The 20,129-nt window shown below is 55.1% G+C and overlaps 1 protein-coding gene across 19 annotated transcripts in view; it reads left to right on the forward strand.

Moving 5' to 3' along the window:
- Positions 1-20,129, forward strand: part of PPFIA4 (PTPRF interacting protein alpha 4) — a 59,342-nt gene that overhangs the window by 19,925 nt on the left and 19,288 nt on the right. For 13 of the 19 annotated variants that reach the window (XM_080367064.1, XM_080367065.1, XM_080367057.1 and 10 more), the window contains exons 1-10: positions 1-6,831; positions 14,845-14,946; positions 15,068-15,232; positions 15,839-15,913; positions 17,054-17,149; positions 17,591-17,812; positions 18,269-18,415; positions 18,539-18,677; positions 19,312-19,391; positions 19,748-19,879. The exon at positions 1-6,831 is cut by the window's left edge and continues 19,925 nt beyond it. In XM_080367064.1, the coding sequence (XP_080223190.1) occupies positions 6,595-6,831; positions 14,845-14,946; positions 15,068-15,232; positions 15,839-15,913; positions 17,054-17,149; positions 17,591-17,812; positions 18,269-18,415; positions 18,539-18,677; positions 19,312-19,391; positions 19,748-19,879 (1,395 nt within the window). In that variant the 5' untranslated portion in view covers positions 1-6,594. Of the gene's footprint in view, positions 8,900-14,844; positions 14,947-15,067; positions 15,233-15,838; positions 15,914-17,053; positions 17,150-17,590; positions 17,813-18,268; positions 18,416-18,538; positions 18,678-19,311; positions 19,392-19,747; positions 19,880-20,129 lie in introns of all 19 variants that reach the window. The other 6 variants (XM_080367060.1, XM_080367049.1, XM_080367062.1 and 3 more) reach the window with 6 other exon arrangements.

The following is a 20,129-nucleotide window of genomic DNA, read 5'->3' on the forward strand; positions in this document are numbered from 1 at the left end:
AGCAATGCTGCTGGACTTCTGTAGAAATCCGCTACAAAACAGTATCGGTGCAGGTGACTGGGGCGGGATTGTGGTGACAGGATTTGAGGGATTTGGTTTGTGTTTCTGATGGTTTGGGGTAACCCCTTCTGCCTGCTGGGGCAGGTCTGCAGCGGGGTGAAGTCCAGCTCATGGGCTTGTTACAGTGACCATGTTCGCTTGCTTCACCAGCATGCTTGCTGTGCTCCCACATGAGCTCCTGGCCACACTGGGATCCTCGTGGGTTTAGCAGCATCTTCAGACCTGTTGTCCTCTCTCCTCTTTGTTGTGTTTTTGTCTGTTGCAAACCCAGAGATAAAGGTGTGCCTGGGCTTGCTGAGTCTCTGGGCCAGGCTTTGGGTTCCCACTTGTCAGACAGATCATCTGCTTTGGAACCCCTCCAAGGCTCATCCCTGTCTGTCATGTCACCCCAAAGTGCCAAGGCAGGGGGGTTGTGTGTTGATGTGTCTTTACCCCAGCAGAACCTTGCCATGCCAGATTCCTCCTTGCATTTGAGATCGTCCCTTTCTCTGGGGTCAGCTGAGGACACGTAGCACATTTTGGAAACAGGGAAACTGAGTCAGGAACCATAACATGACTGATACAACATTTTCCAAGGGGTGTCACGGTCCTGTAAAATGGTATACGTGACAAAGTTAGGTGCCAACCTCTGTTAGGGGTGTTCACCATCCTCCACACTATGCACCCCATATCTGCGCTGGAGGACCCGACGGAGATTTCAGCTCATCGTCTGACAAGCTTTTTGTTGTGGAACAATTGTGTTTCTGCACAATGGCGAGGAGCAGGTGGCTTTCTGAAAATACCCACTGGAAGTTGTGTGTAATGCCTCCCCTCCCACTGGGAAGTATAAATATCGGTTGAATACTAACACTTTACTTCTCCCTGCAAAGAAACAGCCAGATCTGGACATTTTTCCTCCTGGTTTCTCCTCTGGCTTAGCGCCTTGGAGCAAGCAAGGGCTGAGGATGGGAACCGCTTTTTGGTTTTGGAGCAAGCCTTTGGGGCAGAAGCGTGCCCATTAAGGTAAGATACTGGGAGTAGCTGTCTCTTGTTGCTTGCAGTCTCCTCTTTCCCCATGCTTCAGGTGCACCCGCTGCTTCCCTGCCACCTCTGAGACAGGTCCAAAAGCTGGAGACGCTGCCCAAATGTCCTGTCCTTCCAGGGTTGCATCTCCAGCAAGGGACAAGTTGGGCATTGTCCCCTGGGGAGCAAAGGACACATTGCTGTGGGTGTGGGGACCCCAGGTGACTTCCCAGGCCTGGATGAGAGAAGAGGCACCACTACATCTTTTCTCAGGTCTCAATCACTTCCATAGCACAGTTCTCTGCAGCGGTGATTCTCCCTCTGTGAATCCATCTTACCCTTTAGTATGTGATCATTTGCTGCTAAAAATTGGCACCTTACTTCTATCTAGAATACCTCATTTCCCTTATTATCCCTGGGTGTCCTGGCCACGGGTTGTCTCTGGCATCAGCCAGGTACCATCTGTGCGGTACCCTGCCGTTGGCAGGGCTGCATTAGGGAATGTGGAGGCACCATCACCATATGGGCCCCATGGTAAATTGGATCTTCCTTATCCTTCTCAGGGGACTGGAGGTCTCCAGAGGCCACAGTACATCCTGGGAGTAATGTAAGGACTCTGGAGAGATGCTGGGATGAGGCTGTATCTGCCAATTGGTTTTCTTATCAAAATGCAGCTTTTTCCCTGTGGATTGCCCAGAGTGGAGAAGCCAGGGTGCTTGAGTTTGCAGATGGGGCTGCTCAGATCCAGGCTTGTAAAACTGTAAAAAACCTGTAGAGTATATAGATAAGGGTCTGTGCCCAAACATAGGGATAGAGGGAGGAAAGGAAGGATGGAGAGAGGCCCTCGGGGTCTGTGGGGCTTTGGAGAGGGATGTGAGGAGCTCCTGGCATGCGTGGAGCTCAGCTGGCTATCTCCAATGCAGATAAGCCCCATCTAGACGCCGTGGCACAAGCAGCAGCTGTCCTGTGGTTGCAGGGCAGAAGCACCTTGGGGAGGTGAAATCTCAGCCGGTGGCCCGCATGAGCATGTGGCCAAGGCATCTCCAAGACTTGTTGCAGGTGAAAATTTCCGTTTCTAGGCTCTGCACTTAAAAACGGCAATTCCCACTGTTGAGCCAAGGCACTTCAGCACCCTCTTTGTCTTGCGTGCAGGAATAATTTCAGTTTTCTCAGCCTCTAATTACCACATCTCCCACCAAGGGTAAAATGGAAAGCGGGCCCTGTGGGTTGGTGGAGATGCTGAGGATGTTCCTGCTCTGCCATCCACAAGCTGTCTCACAGCTTGATGGGTCAGGACTGACCTTCCCCAGGGCAGACCATGGGGATTTGGTGGCTCAACATGTCCTGGCTGCTCCAAGGTGGTGTCTGACTTCAACGAGGGTGGGAAGGACTTATGCCAGGACATGGTGCTCTCCGCAGAAACACTGGAAATGTCAGGATACAAGACTTTTACAGCCTGTCCATGTAATCATTTTCAACAGAGCATCACAAAGAAAAGGTAAAAAAAGAAGTCCTGCAAGGAAAAAACAACAGCAGAAGGGCATCACCCTCCTTCTTCCTCTTGGGTCTGGCTGGGAAGGGGTCAGTGCAGGATGCTGGGACCCCATCTTCGACTGGTTTGGTGGAGGGGAAGCTGTCCACATGCTGGTGAGCTGCAAGCAATGGGTACTGGTGTGGGCTCTGCTGCACTGACTGTGCTGCTCTTTTGAGGCCAGGTTAGGCAGCTGATGAGGATTTTCTAGGAGCAGAAGAGATCAAACTGACGTTTTTATGGGATGATCAATCTCCATGAGCTTGTTGCCTCCAAGGTGTGCGTTAAACCCTCTTTGCCAGCTGCCTGCTGGGGTGATGATCTTGCTGACAGAGCCGTGGAGGTTTTTTAGTTTCTCTTGTCAGGGCTGAGATGAGAGTGAAGCTGTTCAGAGAAAAAATGCAAGCCTGTCTGCCTCAATGCACTGGCGGTTTTGTATGTGGATAAATGCTGGGTATGCTTCTCGCTCTGGTGGAAAAGGGAAAGCTGGGGTGCTCCCTGGGACTGAGCATATCCCACAGGCTTGCTACGGAGTCATGCCGAGCAAATAATCAGCTCAAGGGCAAAAAAACCCCCTCTGCTTTCCATGAGCTGCTCCATGTCTGGGCACCATCATTGCACACCGGCCTCTCCAAGCAGGCAGTGCATGACTGTTCTGTTTTCCATCCCAAAGAGTGGGGAAAGCATCGTTTGGCTGGGGGGGTATAGTAAAGCAAGCACGTTTTCACTGGCAACAAACCTGCTTCCAGCAAGTCTGTGCCTGGCAGCCCTGCGGGACTAAAAATACTCAGCAAAGGGCTAGAGCTGCACAGTGTCTGTTTTCTCAGCTCACCAGCTGTCTCCTCACATCCTCACTCCTCTACCCAATGATTATCCCATCAGTTAAGGCCCTCTAAACTCAGGCAGTAGCATTTATGTAGTTTTACCAAACACAGTTGAAAGGTTGAGATTCACAGGTGGTGTTTTGCTGCTAATTGCAAGCAAGCTCGGACCTCTCCGACATCCAGTGCCGAAGGGCTGCTTTCAGTCTGCCCTCACTGCTGTAAAATCACCAGCAAAGTGTGTGATGTGCTCAGAGTGTTGTCCACACTGACATCCTCAAGGTCCTTAAAAGTGACCGGTTGGACGTGAAGGTCTGCTTAGGAAATGCTGAGCTGCGCTCTGCAGGGACAGCATCTTTGTGTGTGCAGCTGCAGCTGGGCTCCCTGGGGAAGAGATGTGTGGGAATGGGTGATTCTCTGTTGCTTTTGAAGAACAGAGAAAATCCCACAGTTTGAGGTGGTACAGAAATGAGAAGATGCTTGTGTTGAGGGGAGCTGACCCTGGGCAGGAGCTTCCTGCATGTGTTCCTGCACATCCCTGCACCCATGCACATTCCTACTCATGTGCACATCCCTGCATGCATGGATGTTGCTGCACATGTGCATGCCCCTGGTGTGTGCACACCCCTGCATGCTCGCCCATGCCTGTTGCTCGCTGAACACACTTCCTGCTCCAAAAGGCTTGAAGGCAGCAGGTGCAGAAGACAAGCAGACTTGTGCTCCAGCCCCTTCCCCAGCTCTGTTGCCCTTCTCTGGACACCCTCCAGCATATATAGCATATAACACATGTAACAGGATATAGCTGTGCACAGGAGCAGGTTGCAGTGAAGCAAAGTAGCGCATGGGTTTACCTAAACTGCCCCAGCCACCTGTGCGCAAGCTCAACCATGGGGGAAGCAAAAAGAAAATTAGCCCTTGGGTGATGCCTAGGGTAAATCTGCTCTGCCTCCTGCACTGTGTGGGTTCAGCCCCTTGGAATACCTCCATGGGGTGTGGGGAGGCACCACTGCTTTGCCGGGACTGGGGTCTGCGGAGTGTCCTCGTGGTAAGTGAGTCTCTCCTTTGCAGCTGGGATAAATTTCCATCCCATCATTGCTCCTGTCAGATTTATGTCTTGGCCATTCCCTGCAGCATTTCTCTTCCCTGAGTGGCTGCAGGGCTCTTCCCTCCCTGCCTTCATTGATATCTCTTAATTCACCTACTAATTCATTCAGTACCTTGCCAGCAGCTGGGGTAGGGATGTGGCCACGTGGCTGATTTTGCCATTGACATCGTGGTCAAGAGGCCATCTGGCTTTCCACAGTGTGGACATCCTTGCTCCACGCTCATCCCACAAGCAGAGGTACACTGGCAAAATGGTGCATGAAAGTCACCTCATTTGGGCTTTGCACCCAAATTAATAGAGCTTAGCCCTGGGGTAAGGCTGGTATTGGCTGTTCTTGGCCCCAGCTCTCCCTACAGCCTGGGGAGGGAGGGCGTCTGCCCTCCGAGGAGGCTGGCAGCATGGCCATGTTCATGTGTGGGTACCACTGGGACTGCTAATTGGGGAAGGAGGACTGTACAACATTTTACCTGATTAATTACTGGGATGAGGCTCGTGTCCAACTCAACCCAAGGAGAGCAGGGGATTGGAATGGTTCCTCACTCTATGCCTTTTCCTCTACCAGCCTCCTTTTTGCAGGGAAGCTGTGGGGATGGATGTCCACAATGCACAATTATCCTGGTCATCCACATCCCAACAGCCAGGAAAGGAGCATGAACAAGCCTCGAAGGACCACGACAGCATTACAGGCCCATAACAGATTTTATTCCACTTGAGGAATGTGACAAATCTGTAAAGGGGAGAAAGTCAGACAGCTACCTGCGGGTCAGTCCAGCCCTACGTCCCTGGCATGCAGGAGCCAGCTTTCAGCATAAAGTGCTGGATGCACATTGAGGGGCTGCTGCTTTTGCCAGAGCTTCTCTATTTTTAGAGGGTTTTTTGTGTCAAACTTCCCATCAGCTGATGAGCCAATGTCATCCCAAGAACGGAGCTATGGTTCCCCTGGCCCTGGCAATATGTGTCTGCACGTCTGGGTGTGCACAAAAGCATCTCCTTACACACACTGCCTTTGAACGGGGGAGAAATGCCCCGCTGTGCTGCCGAGCTGTTTGAGACATGAGCTTTTATTCCAGTCCAAAGGGCCAGAACAGGCTGATCTGGCCCATGATGGCGTGCAGGTCCTTTTTGTCTGTGTGCGTATGCTGGTTTGAAAGGAGAGTGATATAAGGATATTGGGACCTGTCCTCAAGCATTGTATCTGTTGTAAAGGTTTAAAAACTTAAGGAGGACTGCCCTATAATGAGGATTAGACCAGTGACCCTCACCCCAAGCTTGCTACATCATGTTTACTGCTCGACTCATCTTGCCCATGGTTTGCCCCCTTGCAGAAGTGGAGGTGAGTGGAGGGTGCCCACATGACCCCAGGGCTGAATCCCATTCCTGTGAGTCCTGAGCCCACCTGTTGCAATCTACCAGGGTTTGATGGGGGGCAAAGGGTGTTGGGCAGATGTCCTGGGCATTTTGGGGGCAGCAGGAGGGATCTGATCTTTGTCCCCTCTCCTGTAGGTCACCGCTGTGTGTTTGAAGAGCTGTGATGCCAAACGGAGACATGTTCCCACATCAGTTGTGACCATCTCATCCAGCCTTGGGGAGAACAGCCCACCATCACCAGGCTCCTCAGCATGCCCAAACAGCCCAAATATCTCCCACGCCCTCCCTGTGCTGCTGCCAGCTTGGGCTTCCCATTGGGACGAGTCCTCAGGGGTCACTTTGTCTGCCTCTGAACACCCCCGTGGCTCACTGATGCTGCAGCCCCTCCGAAAGGCATCAGAGAGGTGACACAAGGGACCCTGGCAGTGACAGGCAGCTGACTGGAGTGATTTAAGACTACGAGGGCCTTGTCGGTGCCAAGGAGGTCCCTCTGTCCCTGCCGGAGTGATGCCAGCTTCTGCTTAGTACCCAAGAAGAAGTGATGGGGTATTCCCTCCACCTTCACCACCCCGTTGTCCCCTCCTGTGCTGATTCCCCTGACCCGTGGGAGCCTGTAGCAATGTGATCAGGGCCCTGCAGCTCAACAGCACCCACTGCCTGCCCCACCGGGCACCTTCAGGACACTTGCCCACCTGTCACACTCCGCCATGATGTGCGAGGTGATGCCCACCATCAGCGAGGGGGACCCTCTGGGTCCCCCACAGGGCTCTGAGGCGGATGCCGACTTTGAGCAGCTGATGGTGAACATGCTGGATGAGAGGGACAAGCTGCTGGACACCCTGCGGGAGACCCGCGAGACGCTCTCTGTCACCCAGAGCCGCTTGCAGGAGACCCTACGGGAGCGTGACCAGCTCCAGAGGCAACTCAACTCAGCACTCCCACAGGTAAAGATCTGGCCCTGGGATGATTGTGAGCCTTAAATGAGGTGTACGAGGGTGATCAGCCACTTGGATGTGATTTTGAGATCATGCATTTAGAAAGGTACCAGGTGTGATAGCATTGATGCTGCTGGATGTTTTGCATCTCACGCCAATAGTAAAACCCATAGGTTCTCCCAAGGCCAAGCCACAACCACCTTGGGCATCTCCCCTTCTCTGTACCCCTTGTTGTCTGTGAGTCCCTGTGGGGAGGTGTGAGACTGTAATCCCCTCCGTTACACAGGAGAATGGGTATGGAGAAGGGGCAAAATCTCCTGAGGATGCCCAAGGGCAACAGTGAGGCAGATGCAGGGCCCACACTTACCCACTGGGGAACAGTGCTTGGGGAGCAGATGGCACATTTTGGGTAGCAGATCTGGCTTGCTGCCTCCAGCCAGCTCCTTGGGATGTCAGAAAGGCCTCAGTTTCATGAGTCCACACTGGCACTTACAGAGTCCCCAAATGAGGACATTAACCATGTTCTTTCCCCAGTGCTGAAGCCCCCCCCTCTCTGCCCCTTCCCTCAGCAGGAGAGCTCCTTTCCATCAGCCCCACTGCCCGGTGGGGTGATCGGACTTTTTGTCTTGAGCTTGGTCCTGACATGGGAGGCTGGGGGCAGAGCTGGGGGCAGAGTGGGGACTGGGACATTGCAATGGGCCAGTTTGTTCCCTGAGCTGGAGCAGATAGGCAGTGGGTGGGGGAGCTGCCAGAGGTCTGTGCTCAGTGAGTAGCCCAGGACATAGGGAAATCAGGGCTTGCCATGGCCCTGCTGGTGTTTCTGGTGTTGCTCTGCTCCCAGCTCATCCACCTGCAGGACCCAATCCAGGTACACCAGAGACCTGGACTTGAGCTTGGCCTCCACGAAGAAAGATGCTCAGGTCAGAGGAGGATGAGGTGGATCAGTGTCCCAGGGCTGTGCAGGGTGGATCCGAGCTGCCCGCCTTCCCTGCAGAGTCTCGTGGGGCAGCACGCAGTGTCCCAGGGCCCAGACTTGGGGTGAGCAGGATTTGGGAGGCTTTTGCACTGCTCCATTGTGGGTGTGATGTGGAGAGGAGCGCACCAGGCAGGGGAAGCAGGAGGCTTCAAATGTTTATACCTGTTCTGACTGTGATGGTGCTGAGACCTCAGATCTTCCCTGCCTGGGCGCTGGGTTTGGGGCACCCTAGGGAGACGGGAAATAACTAATGGATCAGAACTGGTGGCACAAGCCAGGACAGAGCTTGGTCTGCTGGCTGGCCAGCTCTCGGCATCCATTATCCACTCTGGACAGGGGAAGGCAGCTCAGGAGCAAGGCAGCCTGTGTCTCCATGCACAGAGCTGGGCTGGCCCTGGCTCTGCCCAGGCTGCTGAAAGCAAAAAACCCAGCAGTGCTTCCCTGGGAGCTCCTGGGGTCCCCGTGGATGAGTTGCTCCCTGTCCTTGGGGATGTGCTGAGCTGTACCCAAGTGCTGGGTGCAGGCAGGACCACCACCACCTCGCATGCACCGGGGACTCTCCTCCCCTCTGCTCCCAGCTTCCCTGCCAGCGTGCACTGGAGAGAGCAAGTCAGGTCACCCTGAGCACACACTGCCCGCCCCACCACAGCCGCCTCGGATTAAGGGACCACGCGGATTTAGTCTCCGCTCCTGCTCCAATAAGGGGTCCTCGGTGCCTCGGCAGGGGCGGTGTGCAGACGGAGCAAACTGGGTCAGTGCAAAGGGGCTCGCTTGGAGCGCTGCACCCACGAGCCTGCTGGGTGCCCCGGTTCAGCCAGGGCTGCCTCCTGCCCCCTGCCCCCGTGAGGGATGTGATCAGGGCAGGTGGCAGATGGGGAATTGCCCTGAGCTCCCGCTGCCTTCCACTGCCCTGCCTGCCCCTGCGCGGGCACTGGGGCTCTGTGCCCGGGCACGGCGGCCCCTAAAGCCCACTGTGCCACTCGCCCTTGGGACTGCACTAGCTGTCCTCACGGGAGATGAGGGCTCAGCATGAACACGGGGAGCAAACCCAAAGGCACTCACCTGCCCAATGGGATTAATCCCAGCATGTGCATGTACCAGGTAAGCGGGACGCGGCCGGTCTCTTCCCCAGGGCACTGCATGGGGGCATTCCACGGGTCTGTCCTATCTTCTTCTTCCTCTGTGTGCCCTTTTGCCCAGGAGCTTACTGCAATATGTCAGACCCCATTGGCATGGGATTCAAGCTGGATTGCTTGAAGAAATCCTTTTGGGGGGCAGGGTTGGGCACCCAGGCTCATCGGTGGTCACCCACAAGGCTGACAGCCCTTTCCCAGTCTACGGAAGAGCCAGGCTCTAGCTGTACGGAGGACATGCTGCCTGGGGAGGGTGGGATAGATGGCGGCTGGGAGCCGTGGCGCTCCGCATCTTTTCAGAGCACAGTGGCAGCTGGATGTCACTGTATTGTCACAGGATCCAGAGTGCCAGCAGAGCCTTTGATGGGGCAGGCAGGGAACATGTGTCTGGCGTAGACCCACACATGAGGCAGGCAGGGGATGTGCTTGTTGTCTGGAGCAAACCCCTGCATGGGGCAGGCAGGGATGCTCCAGGGATGTTCCTGCCTGTAGCTCCCATTCCCCCTTGCCTTTGTGGGGCTTGGTTGCCACATGGCCAAGCCATCCCCCCCTTAATCCATAGGGGTATCCCTCAGCCCCCAAAAGGCAGAACTCCAGGGCGATTTCCTGAGGAGCGTAAGCTGCCTTAATGCTTCTTACATGATTTATTTATTCATATGGGAGTGCTGAATGTGACTTAATCGGGCTGAAAGCTCTCAGCTCCAATCCCTCTGCCTTCCCTGCTTGTGCAGGGGGTTTGCAGCCGAGGACCAAGCCCTGACCAGGGTCCGGGTGCTCTCAGCAACCCCGGGGGCCCTGGCACGGCTGCCAGCTCCCTCCTGCCTGGCCACTCAGCTTGGTTTCTCCTCTGCTTTCCTGGGTGTACATACCACCCAGGGATGCAACATGCAGGGCTCCAGGTGTATCCAGATGTGTTCCTGGTGCAGGATCCTGTGTGGGATGGCAGGAGTCCCTGTCCTGCCAGGGCTTGGGGATTTGGCAAGAGTGCCTGGTCCCCAGCTGTGCCAGGGGGAGAACAGGCTCCCAAATTTCACAGGGGCTGCTGTGCTGAGGGCTACCAATGGCCACAAAAACCTCCTGCAGTTCTTCCTTCCAGGCACTGCTCTGCTGTGCGTTTGCTGCCTCTTGGAGCTGCCTGAGGAGTTGAGAACTGGGCTTTTTGGGGTAGCCAGACCCCCTAAGACTCCCCAAGATCTCTGGAGGTCCCCCAGGAGCTGGGGGAGGTCCTGGCATCAGATAATCACCCCAAATTCCTCCCATTTAACTTAAAAATATATCTGGAGTTAACACCTGCAAAAAGCAGCATTAAAATAGGAACCTCAGCAGCTCCAGGTGGAGGGAAAACACCCACTGAACAAGACCTTTAACATGTCTCAAGATTTTGGGGAAGGGTGGAGGGATCTGGTGGCTCAGTGATGAACTATTGGAGCCATTTGTGCTCCCACAAGACCAGGGTACTGAGATGTTGAATTCTTGCTTGCTCAGCTGTACAGTGCTCCTCTCCAAGCAATCCTGGGTGGAAATACACATCATGTCTGCCTGTTGAGAAGGGAGGACACCAGTTCTGCATGGATGGTCCCCACAGAGTCATGGTGCTGTAGCTGAGAGGTCCAGAACATGCCACACACTGCCCAGTGCTGAGGATGGGTGACGGTCGAAGCCCTGAGTTTACCCAGTAGGATTTAATCTTTGTAATCCCATGCTACACACTGCTCAGGGTCGTGTTTATCCCTTCGACTGTGACTTAGGGCTTTCTTGTAATTCTGCACTGCTGTTGGGACAACAAGGAGAAACTGGGGTGAGTGGTCTGCCAACTCCCACTGTGGGTAGATGGACGGATGGGGCTGCACCCCTCAGGTGCCAAGTCAGCAGTGCGGTGCAGGCATCATTCTTGCATCACCCTCTGTCAGAGATATCCTTCCTGCATCACCCTCCTCCACATGCCTGGCCCATCAGGAGCAATCACTCCAATTAGGGGCTTTAAAATGCCATTAATCCCACAGCTGGAGGCAGTTTGTTCCCAAGGCTCGGATGCGTTGGAGCAGCGGCTGCGTTCCTGCCATAAACGGGGGAATTTTGCTCACTTTGGTGCAGTCTCACTGCATCCTTGTCTGTGCTGCAGATGGCACAGGGAGAGGCAGAAGATAGCTCTGGGCTGAGGACTTTTGCATTTCAGCTTTTTCATGCTACGAGCCTTCTCTCCCTGAGCTTCCTAAACCCATCCTTGCTCTCCAGCTGTCTCTGTGTAGCTTATTTCTGGCCTCCCTCCAGCTCTTCCCTGTGCCTTCCCTATTGATGCAGCCAAGGGGGAAGACCCTGAACCCTGAACGTGCCTGGTGCTGACCGAAAATCCAAGCCACAATGCCTCATTCCAATACCTTGTGTGGTGCTCTGGGTCTCTATCCCTGCTTTGATGGTGAAAATAGCGTCTGTCCACCCTGCTCCCTCCCACCTTGGGGCTTGGGGCTGAGCCCAGGCAGGTGCACTTCGGGTGGTTTGGTTTTAATCCAAATTAGCCACTTCCCAGGCTGCTGGGCTTCCCGCAGGGCTCCTGAGGACTCCCAGAGCTGTGTCTCATCATCCATCCTTTGATTGCAGATCAGGCACCTCTCCTTCACTTTCTAATCCATTTATAGGTGTCCCTGCTTAGTTTGAGAGCTTATCAGAGCCAGGGGCAGAGGCCTCTGCGTCTCCTGGAAGGTTCCTGGCCATGTCCAGGGCAGAGGAAAATCACCCAGATCCTCTTTATCACCACTTTGCTGGGACCTAGGGCAAGAGCATACCTGTGAATGGGGGTGAAAGCTGTACTCCAGAATGTGACACTGCAGCTGGGAGCTGGGGACAGTTTGTCATCATGGTCCCCAAACTCACCTGGTGCCTGCCAGTGTCCCAGAAGCAAGGAGGCAGATGTTGGGCACAGCTGGGGCTGATGGAGGTAGATACAGGCGGGTGCTGGAGTGTTGTATTCCTCTTTTTTTATTCCCAAGGCATCAAATCAGGCTTGCAAGTGCCCCCAGCCCTGTGTACTCGGCTCACCCTTACTGCTGTCCTGTCTTGCTGCAGGGGTGTTGCTATTTTTGGTGACAAATGCTCCTTTTTGCAGCCTTTCCCCAAGGGAGGACAGTTATCGTGGTCTCTTCTATTTCTCATAGGATGCTCCAGGCCTGACAGCCTCTCTGGGGCGCGCAGCACAGGATCTGGCCAGCCATTCCTGGCAGGGTGGAGTGCTCAGAGAGGAGCACCCCGTGGGATAGGTTTGGGCAGAAGTTTTGTGCTGTGCCTGGAGTGGAGCCACCACCATGCTTTGACCTGCTGACCAGTGCACCGCATTGGGCTGGCCGGGGTGGGGGCAGTCTGTCTCTCTCCAGTGGATTTTCTCTCTCTTTTAATCTCCTTGCCTTTCAGGATGAAAGCCTGATTGCAGGCACAATCTGTACAGCCTGGCCAGCCCGGGTGGGCCGTGCAGGCAATGCAGGGTAAGGAGAGCTGAGCGCTGGCCACCACCGTCCCCAGCGTGGCATCTCTCTTCCCTTGCTGCCTCCAATGCCTTGTCCCATCCATCCCACGCTGCTCACCCCAGCAGGGAGAGCATCCATGTCCACAGCCCCTGTTTTCCCTGCCAGCCATGGAGCAGAGCAAGAGGTTTCCACCCTTTGCAGATCTGCGGGCTTTGGATCTGCTTGGTCCCTGCCCCGGTGCTGAGAGAGAGTCCACAGCCAATGTGTCACCCACTGTTACAGCTTGGGCTGCTGAAAGACATTCTTGAGGCCGTCACGGCTGCGAGGGTGCTTTTGCTGAGCTCCTTCAGCCTTGTTGCCTGTCTCTTGGTGTATTGAGGGACTGGGGAAGTGACACGTCCCTAAATCTGAAACAGCTAGTGATGCACGGGCACCTAATTTGGCACCTCCTGCTGCCGCTTTCGCACACTTTCTGCCCAACGCTGGTGAGCAGGAAGTCCCAGCGCTGATATAATCCGCAGGGATGCTCGCGAGCTGCTCACTCTTGTGTGCAGTGCTTGCATAACCCGGTGGTGCGCACACACGTGTGTGTGCTGCTGGGCTGTGCCAAGCCATAATCCCCACTGGCTGGGAGAGCATGGCTCCAGGAAAGGCTTGGCCAGCACAGCGGTCTCCTGGGGAAACTGGCTCTGCAGTGGGGCTTGCTGCACTTTGGGGGTCTATGGGATGGTCCCGAGAGCAAGCACAGGATGGTGCCTGGGCATGGCAGAGGCTGGTAATGGAGGTTTGGGGTGCTTCAATCGATTTTGGGACAAGTGATGGGGACAGGGATGACCCCAGGGCTGGAGTGGTCCTTGGGGAAGCAACAGGGCAGGAGTGGGTCTGGAAAGGAGCTGGGGGACTCAGGCCCTGCGGAGATGCTGGAGCAGGGATGTCAGGTGACAGCAGCCCTGAGGCATAGTGATGGGCAGAAAAGCAGCTGTTTATTGGGATCACACTGACTTCGGCCTCTGCGATTGCTTTTTCCCTTCCTCCACATCATGGCATGCTCAGTCTCTGTCCCACTGTGGGATCTCAGCATCACCAGTGACACCACTTTCCCCACCAACCTCAGGCTAAAAACCACACTGGTGTGAGCAGTTTGGGGTGGAAAGGGAGAGAGAAAATCTAGCTGGGACAAACAGAGATTAAAAAGCTCTTGATTTCTTGGAGGGATGTCAGCTGTTGCAAGAGATTTCACTTTGAGCTGAGCAGAGCATTTGATTCAACCTAAGCCTCAACATTTTGCTTCAGTTTGAAGGGGTTTTATTTGTTTAACTTGAAAATTAAAGTGAAAGAGAATTTCATGCTGTAAAACAGCTCTCAGCCCCCAGTCAAAATTGGGTTTGTTAATGCTCGATCAAATCCTTCCCAGCCTCTTCTGAAACCATTTTCCTTTTTAAGTTCTTCTTAACAACACTGTGAAACTGGTGTAAATTCATGAAGCGTTTCCACATTTGCGTTTTTCACCCCAAGAAATTTCAGCTGCAAAATGTCGCTTCGTCCTGCCACCACTTGGTGATTAAAAGAGCAGCTGGGAGCAATGGGAGAGTGCTCCTGAGCTAACCCAGGAGCCTGGATTTCTCCTGCATCCTAGGAACTCCAGAGCGAATTTCTTTCCCCCTCTGACACAGCCACAAGTGCAGTTGCTCTGTTTCTGAGAAGCCCATCATATCCCAAAGGATGTGCTGCCTTTTCAGCTCTACTTTGGCATTGCTCTGTGCACAGCTCTTCCTTGCTGGATGTCACCTCCCTGGAGTGGTAACTGCAGCAAGAACTGGTGGCAGCTGCCACATCTCCTGCTCTGCCCCATCTCCCTCAGCTGGGGCTTGGGGCTCAAGGGTGCCCATAAGAAGCTTGATGGGACCCTACATGCTGGACTGGGGCAGATCTTGCTCTTTCCTTCGGAAGGAGATTTTGGATGATATCCAGTTCTGAAGCCATGGCAAAGGCTGAGGGCCAGGGGACTCATCCTGGCCAGCTGCAGCTTTGTGGTGAGTTTTAGCCTGATGGGATGCTCCAAGGTGGGTGCTCTGCTGGGTTGCATCAAGGGGGCAGTGGAGATGGGAGCATGCTGGTGGCCTTGACTGGAATGCTGTAAATACCATCGAGTGCCTCTGGAGCTGTAGAGGAGTTTCTTGTGTCATTGGACACCAAACCAAATGGATAATTATTGGGATCCTGCATTCTCCTAGTCCAAACCATTCAGGCAAGCCAGAAATAGATCGCCTCCCAGCCTGGCTGTGCTTCTCCACCAGTTTCTCGATGTTCCCCTTGGTGTCGCCGTCTCTCCCCGGTTGGGTTTGGATGGGAAATGCTCTGCAAGTGAGGTCCCAGCAGTGGGGCCAGAATATTGGCTCTGTCTCCAGTCTCCACCCCACTCTCCCTGCTCATGGCTATGCTCTGATTTCTGCAGGAGTTTGCAACGCTGACACGGGAGCTCAGTGCGTGCCGGGAGCAGCTCCTGGAGAGGGAAGAGGAGATCTCGGAGCTGAAAGCTGAGCGCAATAACACCCGGGTAAGCATAGAAAACCTTGTCTCTGGCTTTTAGTCCTCAGAAATGTGGGACACTGCAGGCTGCTGGGCCGATATCGGCATTGACGGGGGGTGGTGAGAGCCTCACGCTTGCCCTCTTGCAGCTCTTGCTGGAGCACCTGGAGTGCCTGGTGTCGAGGCATGAGCGGTCCCTGAGGATGACTGTGGTCAAGCGTCAGGCCCAGTCGCCGTCCGGGGTTTCCAGTGAGGTCGAGGTGCTCAAGGCACTGAAGTCACTCTTTGAGCATCACAAGGCGCTAGATGAAAAGGTGAGACAGACTGCTGGGACCTCTCCTGGCTTGCTGCATGAGCATCCCCTGCTTAAAGCTGACCTTCTCCCAACCCTTCTTCTCCCTCCTGCTGGACATCATTTTTTGTTGTTGAGCTGGGTGGTGACGTGGGGTCCCTCAGGAGGAAGGTCTTGGATATCCAAAATCTGCAACACCCTCATTTTAGGAACTGGTGGGGCTGCCAAGTGGGTGCTGTGGGTTTGAAGCTGTCGAGGATGGGGAACTTGCTTCCACGGGTTACTCACATGTGGTGAGCGCTGGCATTTGGCACCCTGGTTCAGTCTTTTGCTTTACAACTCTTGTTCCTCCTGATTCATTTACCTCAAGCATCTCCTTTTCTAAAAGATGTCTTCAAGCTGTCCTGACCATAGGTCTCCAAGAGTCAGCTTGGCCCAGGCTGTCCTCTCCAATATGCTTTCACTCTCCCAGGCGATGGGCTGGAGCATCCCTGAGCCTGTGTCCTGGATGTGAATCCACCTGAACCTGGATGTCAGCCAGACAAAAGGGGCTGGGAGCTTGCCTAGATCCTGGGCACCCTCGTAACAGGTAAATAATGGCCTTTCCCATTGTCTTACACAACTGCAGGTCAGGGAACGCTTGCGAGCAGCCTTAGAGCGAGTGGCAACCTTGGAGGAGCAGCTCGTGGATGCACACCGGCAGGTAAGGTATTTGGGCAGCCTACCCTGGCACCTTGCTGGGGTGCCCGCTGGGCTGGGACTGCTCTGTGCTACATTCATGAATTCATGTTGATTTTTCTGAAATTCCAGCCTCAAACGATCAGGCAAATCAGAGAATTGGCATTTAGGCATTTTTAATGTAAGGCTTTTATTCTAAAATTGCTATTTAAATGAAGGATTGTCTGTATTTAAGGAAATCTTGTGAATATGCTGAAAACTTGTGTCTCACAGGCAAGGTTTCTTGTGTTCTACTGTTTGGTATTCATTTCACTGACAAAAGCAACCCGAATGTGACTCATTTCAGGGGGCTGAGAGTGGCTTGGGATTTCCCTGCCTCAGCAGAGACCCAAACCTCACTGCTCTGAGCACCTCACCTTGGATCATCCATCTCCTTCCTTGCTGAGACCCTGGCACGGGGACTTTGCTGTCCCCAACATCTAGTCCTTTTCATCCTGGAATTATATTAACCCTGCTTTTAGGCAGTTAGATCAGAAGTTTGTGCCCCGCCACTACTGCCAAAAGGAAAGAGCCATCCTTATAGCCTCTGCCTGGCCAAATTTTGCTCCCCTTTCCAGTTCCCAGGATGTCTCATGGTACTTCCCCAGGCTCAGTGGGGAGGCAGTGCCTGGCCTTCAGTCACCTTGCAGGGAACTTTCCCCATCCTCCCCCCAGCAGAGCAGGGTGCGATGTCAGGGTTTATCCCCTGCTCCTGCTGCTTATGTCTGCACCAGGTTTGGAGTCTGTCTGGCTGCACACTAGTGAAATGAGTTGGAAAGGAGTCCTGGGATGCAGGGCTCGGGTCCCCAAGGGCTCACCAGGAAAACCTTACTGCTGGGGCTCAGGCTCTTTGTGTGCCTCTAGTGAGCACCGCTCTGTCCATGCAAGACGTACAGGCTCCACCCTCCATCAGTGCTGAGCCTTCAGAGCATCTCTGCCTTCCCCTCTCTTCTTCACTCGATCCCTCCAGTTCCTCCTCAGCTATAGGCACTAATGAGTATGATGGTGGAGGATTCCAGCAGGAAGCCATCTGCAGACCTGGGTGCACCAGGGCTGGTCTCACCAGCTGACAAGACCAGCTGGTCTCATCTGCTTTCTCTCATTAATTAAGCCCTTTGTCATGCAGGTGGCAGCTCTGCAGCAAGGTGCTTCTCGGGAGGCCCCAGCGGGTGAGCGGGATGAGAGGGAGCCCAAGGAGCCAGCACAGAAGCTTCCCTGGAAGGTGAGAGCCCCAGAAACCCCTGCTCTGACTGTGCTCACTGAGGTCATCATTACTCCAGCCCCCTTGTTGCTGCCTCCAGGGTGCTGAAAACTTTTTTCCCTCTCCCCTGGGTCCAACCCCCTGGGAGATGCTCTTCCCGGTAGATACAGGCCATTTCTGAGTAGAGGGGAGTTTGTGCTCCTGCTTGGATGTTCCTAGGGGCTCTGCTTCCCAGGGGTGCTCTGGGAAGCCCTCAACCATCCCTATTCCATCATGCCTGTGAGAAGCCACATCCTTGGCTAGCGGAGACTGTTGACAGGGGGTCCCAGAGCCCCATGTCTCCATCCCCACCACCTCACTGCGTCCCAGCAGGGCCATCTTCCCCCAGTGCATAGCTGCAGGCAATGCCAGCCTATGCTCTGGGGCAGCCCGGCATCCGCCTCCCTCTCTGCTGCCTTGCAGCGGCTCTCCAATGGCTCCGTCCACCCGGATGATGAGGCAGGACGGGTGGTGGAGCTACAGGAGCTCCTGGAGAAGCAGAATTTCGAAGTGGTCCAGGCCAAGGAGCGCATCTCTGCATTGGCTGCCAGCGTCGCTGAGCTGGAGGAGGATCTGGGCACCGCCAGGAAGGATCTGATCAAATCGGAGGAGATGAGCAGCAAGTACCAGAGGGACCTCCGAGAGGTTAGACACTGTCCTCTCGCACTGCCAAGCCTGTTGCAGTTGCAGAGACATTCACAGGAGCTTCCACATGCTCTGGGCTGGGAAGGGATTGTAACTGCTGTTGTATGCAGGGTGAAGGCCTGTGTTCCCCAAAAGAGGCCACTGCCTTTGGGAGATTGTCCCCAAGTCCATCAGCAGGGCTTCCCTGAGGTTGTAAGCAGACACAAAGATACCCGGGTGTGCTGCGGACCTGGGGCAGTGAGCTGTGTCCATGCTAGAAAGTTTTCTTGTGATTGCTTGACTCTCACTTTGTCGCTCTCCCACTCTGCTGTCCCTCATCCCTGTATGAAGCAGGGTTTTCATTGCATGCTTGGACTCAGGGGTGACCCAGGCTCGCAGGAGCTGGGTGGCCCAATTATTCCCACAGTGGGAATGGTAGACATAGACCAGTATGTGACAGTCCCATCACTTCCCCAGGCCCTGGCTCAGAAAGAGGACATGGAGGAGAGGATCACCACACTGGAAAAACGCTACCTAGCAGCCCAGCGAGAAGCAACCTCCATCCATGACCTCAATGACAAGCTGGAAAGCGAGCTGGCCAACAAGGAGTCCCTGCACCGCCAGGTACCAAAGCTGGACCCAAAGACTCCCCACCACCGCAGGGACTTGGGAGGGAGAAGTGGGTGCTGGGGATGTGAGAAGCGGGCAAGCCTTGGTGCCAGGCACCCACCCGGCCCTGTCCCACAGTGTGAGGAGAAAGCCCGGCACCTGCAGGAGCTGCTGGAGCTGGCGGAGCAGAAGCTGCAACAGACAATGCGGAAGGCAGAGACGCTGCCTGAGGTGGAAGCGGAGCTGGCCCAGCGCATTGCTGCACTCACCAAGGCAAGTGTGCAGGGTGGTCGGGGACCAGAGCCAGAAAGGGAGCACAGGAACCAGAGGAAGAGGCAGGTCTGGCCATGCCCCTGCAGTGATGGAGCCCCTGGCAGGCCCAAGGCACCCCACTGTCCTCCTCAGCCTCTGAGCTTTGCTGTCCTCTGCCTTCCCCATGGCTGCAGGGACAATGCGCTGTTTCTAAAGTTCTCAATGTGTCCTGCATGCATGGGGTTTGCCCCCTCCCCACAGCTCCTTTCTTCAAGGCAAGCATAGTCCTGTCAGTGTGGATAGCCCTCAGGTTGTGCTGGGACCACTCTGGGATGAGGAGGAAGAGGAAGGACCCAGGGTGGATCTGGGAAGGTTCAGGCCTGGAGGGAGATGTGGATACGGCCAGCTCTACCCTTCCTGGGCACTGGAACGGGTGCCTGATTGCTCACAGAGCATCTCTCCCTCTCCCATCACCTTGCTAGCTGGGCTGTTTTGCGTGCAGAGTACAGGGTGGACCATGGTGGGGATGCAGACAGTGGGCGAGAGTGCTGCATCCCACAGAAGGATAAGGATGCAGGAATGGAGGGAAGGATGCAGGAGGACCCCACATGGTTTTGGGGAGCGTCATCCAAGAGGGCTGCTCTGCTTTTCCCAGGCAGAAGAGAGGCACGGGAGCATCGAGGAGCACCTCCGGCAGCTGGAGAGTCAGCTAGAGGAGAAGAACCAGGAGCTGGCCAGGGTAAGTGCTGCTCAGCCTGGATGGGGGAGTCCTGGCAGGTTCTGATCTGACCTTGGCTCCCCCTTGTCTTGGTGGCTGGGTACCTGCGCACACCACAAAGGGTCAGGCAGGCAGGATCTCTTTGAATCCTGTCCTCTCCTCTTCATCCCTGGCTGGGAAATGGCTGAGACTGGCAGAACCCCACAGAGGGTCTGATCAGTGCTGTAAGGGGTGGGGTTGTCCTCAAAAGCTGAGCCAGGTGGGTCAGCTCTGACACCACCAGCAGGCATGGGATGGCAGGAGGGCACTGAGCCCCACGTGGCCAGAGGAGCAGATCTGCCGGATCTGATGGGGCCGGTCGCTGTTTGCCGTTGCAGGCCCGCCAGCGGGAGAAGATGAATGAGGAGCACAACAAGCGGCTCTCAGACACCGTGGACCGTCTGCTGAGCGAGTCCAATGAGCGGCTGCAGCTGCATCTCAAGGAGAGGATGGCAGCCTTGGAGGAGAAGGTAGTGACTGGGGGGCAGGGGGTCCTCTGGGGGGCTGTCGGGGGGTTGAGGGGTCTGCGGCCCCTCCAGTGTGGAGCCTCAGCCAGCCACAGCCCAGGGCTTTGGAAGTACCTGTGCAGGGATGGAGGAATGATCACGTGCAGTACGCCAGCCGGGCACTGGGGCTGATGGGAGTGCAGGGAAGTGTGCCCTGCATCATACCCTCACCTCTAGCCAGCCCCTGCCCGGTAAGACCCACTCCCCACCACCT

Source organism: Falco punctatus (assembly GCF_963210335.1).
Source record: "Falco punctatus genome assembly, chromosome: 17".
In the NCBI taxonomy this organism is placed as follows: Eukaryota; Metazoa; Chordata; class Aves; order Falconiformes; family Falconidae; genus Falco; species Falco punctatus.